Here is a 6,053-nt window from a genome sequence, read left to right as displayed (position 1 = left end):
GGGCTTAACCACCGAGTGCCAGCCTGCCCGTACACCCCTCCATCGCTGCAGCGATCGCTTTCAGCGGCGGACCGCGCCGGGCAGCGCCCGTTCGGGGACCAGCAGCTCAGTAGGAGGAACGAGGCTTCGGATTGGCAGCCTCCGGCGACGCCGAGGGAGAGGGAGGGCACAAAGGCGCAGGGGCGTCGCGCAGAAATGACGCAACACCGCGGCTCCTTAAAGGCGCCGGACTCTCGAGCGGCGCACGGCGCAGGCGCGTTCCGGAGGCTCCCGTTTTTGCTCGCATCGCTGGGAGCCGGCCCGGGCAGACGGGCGCGAGCGGGCTGTGCAGACGGGGCGTGCACTGGACGCGGGCGGCTCGAGGGGTCCGTTTGGGCGGCGTCCGGAACCCGACCGGCGGGCTGAGGAGCGGGCGCCGCGATGGCCGAGGGCAGCGCAGTGTCAGACCCTCAGCACGCCACGCGCCTACTGCGAGCGCTCAGCTCTTTCCGCGAGGAGTCCCGCTTCTGCGACGCGCACCTGGTCCTCGACGGGGAGGAGATACCGGTGCAGAAGAACATCCTGGCGGCTGCCAGCCCGTACATCAGGTGAAGAGGGGGCCGGGCGGGGCCGCGCTGCCCGGAGCCCGGGGGCGGGGCGAGGCGGGCGTGTCCCCGGAGCCCCTGGTCCCCACCCCCCAGCTGCCGGGGTCCCTCTGGTCACCGCTTAGCGCGGTGTCCCTCCCGGCAGACACCCCGGCCGGGCCCCACTCGTAGCCTCCCCGCAGGACAGCTCCTATGGCTTCGGCCGGGCCGGGCCCGTGCCCCCCACAGGACCCCACTCCCCCTGGAGTTGACCCCGGACCTCAGTCCCCCCGCCCTCCCTCCTCGAGTTCCCACCACCCGGCGCTGGCCGGGGCCTCAGAACCCCGGAGGCCCCCAGACGCCGTGCTGGGCCGGACCCGGCCCCGCGACCGCGAGCAGGGCTTGGGCGGCGCCCGGGAAGAGCTGCCTCCTCGCCCCGGCCCAGCCCGCGGATCCCGGCTGAAGTTTGCCGGCCGTTCGCCTCCAAATCGACACATAGTGGGCCGGGCCCAGCGCCGCGAAAGCGGCCAGGGAGCGTCCCTCCCGCGGAGAAGCCAAACAAATACCTCCTCTCCGGGTGTTGGCAGAGGGAAAACCCTGTCAGATCTTTTTCTTAGGATGGACGATCCGACACCCCCTCCCCCCCAGCCCCAAGTTCTTCGCAAAAGTGACTTTCCACCCTTTGTGGGAACTCCTTTTAAAAAGAAGGGTAGTGCGTTATAGACGTTAAAGTAAGCTGTAGCACATTTTAAAAGACTTACTGTAATTCTCAGGATGCTGTTACAGCCCGAGGACCATGAGATTTTAGCGACTTACAGAAAGCATTTAAAACAAAGCTTAACCTGGTTTGCCAGCTCAGCTAACGAGGTGAATTAAAGGTTGATAGGACAGTGCTCATACAAGTGTGTCACATCTTGAGAGGGCTGTTATGTTACAGCAACTTTCTTGCAAACTGGGTTACTCTTTCAATAAAAAAAAAAAAAAATGCTAGAAGCTGGAGAAACTGCCTAGTAAGCTGGTTAAATATAGACTAAGAGTAGAGAATGTCACTAGAATTGACAGGTCAGAAAAGGCAAAATGATGTGCGCTGCATTCTTAGTGCATTGTCCTAGCAGAACTCGGCACACAAACTGCATTTTAACCTTTGCATTGGCAGACATTTGTGCTAAGTCAGAAGCAGTTCAAGTGCTCTGGTAACTTCTGGCTCCTCCTGGCTCTCTTAAATCCACTTGCACTCTTTCTTTGTGGATTTAAAGGTGCGGTTGGGGTTAGTTGTCATTAGTGTGGATTTAGATTGCCAACATGACAGATATCTCATAGCTGGCAGTTCAGAGCTTTGAGCAGTCAATATAAAATTGGCATCAGCAAGCCAGCGTCTTCCCTGTATCCAAAGTATTCCCTGTCTGGGGAAATGGTTAGGAAAACTACTTTAGATGTATTAGTGTAGTTCTGTAAGAGACATCCAGCTGGCTTAAAAGAAAATTGCAAATTACCAAATACATGCTCTCTATTCCCTTGCCGTGGTTCATTTTTCTCCATAGCGCTTGCCACTATAATATACCCTATATTTTATTCATTTACTCTGTGGATCTTCCCCACCCACAGTGTAAGCTCCAAGAGGCCAGGGACTTTCCTTTCATTCATTACCATATCCCTGGCACACAGAAAGACCAGTGCCTAGTGGTTAGCAGATGGGTTGAAGCAGGGACTGCCTTCCTTTATGCCACAGAAGATTGGACGTGAGAGGACCAGCCCTGGTGCGTTTCCATTTCAGATGCTCAGTTGTCCCTGATTGAGAAGAGCCCTGCACCTGCTTTCTGCTCCCAGCTTTCACTCTTCTGCGAGTTGTCCGTAGATGACTTCATCTTGGCTTCAGCTCACTAGTCTGATAAATGAGGGATAAAATGCGTCTTCATCTCATTTAATCTTTGACCCACACTGTGAAGAAGTAGGTAATAGTGCTTTGAGCTGCTCACAGGTCTGCACACAGGTTTCCAAAGGTAGTGGTATCACTGCTATATCTGCTGAATTAGGAAAGGTGGGGCATCCGCTTGTGACATGGTGGCACCTATGAGAATATTTAGTAATGTGAAATGTTATTTAGACTAGCAGTATTTTTTTTCTCTATTTTTAGTTTGTTTTTTTAAGATTTATTTATTATTTATTTATTTATTTATTTATTTTATTCTTGGCTGCATTGGGTCTTAATTGCGACACGCGGGATCTTTGTTGGGGTACGCGGGATCTTTCATTGGGGCACGCGGGATCTTTCATTGCGGCGTGGGCTCTTCATTGCAGTGCACAGGCTTCTCTCTAGTTGTGGCCTGAGGGTTTTTCTCTCTCTAGTGGCGTGCAGCCTCCAGGGTGCGTGGGCTCTCTAGTTGAGACACGGGAGCTCAGTAGTTGTGGCACGCGGGCTTGGCTGGCACGCGGGCTTGGTTGCCCTGCAGCATGTGGGATCTTAGTTCCCCCGACCAGGGCTCAAACCCGCGTCCCCTGCATTGTAAGGCGGATTCTTTACCTCTGGACCACCAGGGAAGTCCCGCTAGCAGTAATTTAGATGTGAAATATTACTAATCGTAGTAGCAGAGCCAAAAGGGACTTCAGACCCCTCTAATCCAATTCTGTTACTTTCCAGATAAAGAAGTGGTGCTCGGTGGGCATTAGTGATCTGTATTACAGTGAGGTTATTAGCACTTAATGGTTGAACTAGAATTAGACTGCAGGTTAATGACACCTAGTCTCCTACTCGTTTACCATACCAAGCTACAGCATTACTCACATGTAACTATTCTTTGCAAGTCAGTAAGCGGTAGAGTTTACACAATATGTTATGATTTACGTGCTTATTAAGTACTTTCACATGCTGTCTCACTTTGATTTTCATTTTCAACCATCTTGTACAGTAGGCAGGGCAGATATTTTTGACATTTTACAGATAAATATGAATTAGTCAATATGTGTTTTTTCAGTGACTAATTGCTGTAACTTTATTTGACTGTTGAAGTGGTATATTTGTTCTTGGGGTTCTTTTAAAATTATCAATCTCAAGGCTACTTCAAAGTAATGTGACTAATTTGTGTTACTACTTAGAAACAAACTTTAATTTTTGACACCAATGATGTTGGGCTTTTATAACATCTTTGTTTTGTTTGAATGGAACTTAAAGAATTCTGTTGAAACAAAATGAGTTTGTATGTTCTAGAACTTGATGTTTCTCACTTTCCCTTTGGAAGCTTAAGCATTTAGGTCTGTGATATCATTAATATAGGGATTGGGAAGTTCAAAAGTTTGGTAGTCTCTGAAGTTTTGTAAAAATCTGAGTTTTGTTTAATGTCTTCAGTTAGCCTGGTTTTAGTAACTGTCGGGTCTGAAGTTGTGCAGTTTAGAAACAATGTTATATATTGCTTCTGTATCATCAACCAAGGGAACCAATCCAACACTGTTGCACTAGGAATTAAAACAACTCATTTGGCATACTTTCTACTAAATATAGAAGTCTTTTAGCCTTACTGGTTTACTCTTTTCCTGTGCTTTATCTTTGGTTTAACATTTGTTTTTCCTCCGGGTCGTCTTAGCAATCTTACTGCCTTAGAAACACTTTCAGTATAAAAGGAAAAAGCCAGAAAAAACCCAAGTTCGGCCACAAAACCCCAGTGATAACCTGAAAGAAGATTATGTAGGGTATGTGTCACGCAGCCTAAGATTCAAATGCTGCAGGGAGGACAGGCAGGAGCTTCCATAGTTCATCACTCACCCCAGTAAGTGGGAAGCTACTTTCCCAGCATGGCCTCTGCCCAGCATTTTCTCATGATCCTGAATGACATTTTTCCTTTGGTTTGTTGGGAAAACAAAATCTAAATGTAGCTGACGACCTTTAAGAATGATGACATTGAATTCATAGCTTATAACAACGACCCACAGCAACCCTTTCCTTCCTCAGCAACCCTGAGACCTTCTGGGAAAGGTTCCCTGAGGCTTATAGGAAATTTCCTTTTCTCTTGAATATTGCAAAGTTTGCTTTGCTTCATGTCTGAGGCTCTTCTCATGCTGGCACAATTCCCTTGATCTGATGTGGAGTTCAGGCTCCTCTCTTTCATGAGCTGTGGTTCTTCGAGGGTAATGTATGTGAAAGGATTTGGCAATGAATTGCCGTGTGATTCTGCAGTGGCATTATAGTGGCTCTGTACAGGTTCCAGTCCCGTATCCACTTTTGGGAATTTTGGTTTTTCTAGGGAATCTGTTGGAACGTGAGTTCGTTTAGCTTTTAGTCCTGGAGAGTAAAGGAAAGAAAGATTCCCAGGATTTTGGGATCCTTTGATGAGTTAGCCAACAATAAGAATGGCAGTTTTTGTCCCTGTTTTTTGAGAGAAAGCTGGTCTAGTGAGGGTGGAGTGGAGGCATTGGGCCTAGAATCCAGCCTGGATCATCTTGGACAACTTTTCTGGGCCTTAGTCTTCTCATCTGTGAAGTGAGGTTGATTGGGCTCCGTGCTGTTTTCGGTCCGCTTGGCGTGTCTGTGTTGTGGGGAGCGAGTCTGTCTCTGTTCTTACGGCTTTACTGTATCATGTAAAGTTTTGTTGCCCATTGATGTTAAGGCCTTTCCTTTGCCCTGTCACACAGGACGTGGTTGGGTATTCTGCTGTATAAATCCAGCCCTGTAGAGTTGTTTTGTAACAAGCATTTATTTTATGCTGTTAATCTGGGTGCTTTCCAAGGCCTAGCTATTGATGAGCCTGTTTTGCCATTTAAATCTAAAATTTGACTCATAGATGATGCTGATGAAACTTCTCAAGGGGACGGATGTGATCTCTGTAGGAGTCCAAGTTTCATGGTGATGCAGAAATTGTTATCATCCTTTCTTTGGGTACTTGAAATCTGCCCTGTATTTTATGAGCAGTAAAGTCCAGTAGTGTTGTCTGCTATGTGCAGAGCAAGCTGTCAGCCCCCAAGTCCCTTTTCTTTCACTTGTGCTCTGAGTTCATAGTCACCTGTGTATATAGCAGCTCATGAATGATTGTCAGAAGGGTTTTGTATAGCGATTGTAACCTGTTAAGTTTCTTAGTTCTCAAGGGTTCAGCTAGAAGCTCCCGGTTCTGAGACTGTTGCTGAATCCTGAGCAGTCTTTAAATCAAATCAGCTTCGCCTACTGCTTGCTGTCCTCTGATGGTGATGGGAAATACATTGGGCCTGAAAACCTTTTGATGGATCTAGGCTTCTTTGTTTTTATCCACCTACTATAAGGCATCCCTTACAACTGCTTAAAAAGGTGAAATCTGTCCTGAAGGGCTTACAGTCCCATGGTTCAAAATGATCGTCTGCATCCTTCTCCTCCTCTTCCTGCCCCCCTCCTCCCCTTCCCTTTCCCCCCCTCTCCCTCCCCTCCCCCTCCTCCCCTTCCCTTTCCCCCCTCTCCCTCCCCTCCCCCTCCTCCCCTTCCCTTTCCCCCCCTCTCCCTCCCCTCCCCCTCCTCCCCTTCCCTTTCCCCCC

At 48.8% G+C, this 6,053-nt stretch overlaps 1 protein-coding gene across 2 annotated transcripts in view; it reads left to right on the top strand.

Moving 5' to 3' along the window:
• The first annotated feature begins 294 nt into the window (after nucleotides 1-294).
• GAN (gigaxonin) overlaps nucleotides 295-6,053 on the top strand; it is a 54,771-nt gene continuing 49,012 nt past the window's right edge. For both annotated transcript variants that reach the window (XM_029207322.1, XM_029207313.1), the window contains exon 1: nucleotides 295-587. In XM_029207322.1, the coding sequence (XP_029063155.1) occupies nucleotides 421-587 (167 nt within the window). In that variant the 5' untranslated portion in view covers nucleotides 295-420. The remainder of the gene's footprint in view (nucleotides 588-6,053) is intronic.

The sequence above is a fragment of the Monodon monoceros genome, unplaced genomic scaffold, assembly GCF_005190385.1.
Source record: "Monodon monoceros isolate NGI ecotype Baffin Bay Population unplaced genomic scaffold, NGI_Narwhal_1 Super_Scaffold_10, whole genome shotgun sequence".
In the NCBI taxonomy this organism is placed as follows: Eukaryota; Metazoa; Chordata; class Mammalia; order Artiodactyla; family Monodontidae; genus Monodon; species Monodon monoceros.
The sequence above is the reverse complement of the archived record's forward strand: the minus strand, read 5'-3'. Positions and strand labels throughout refer to the sequence as shown.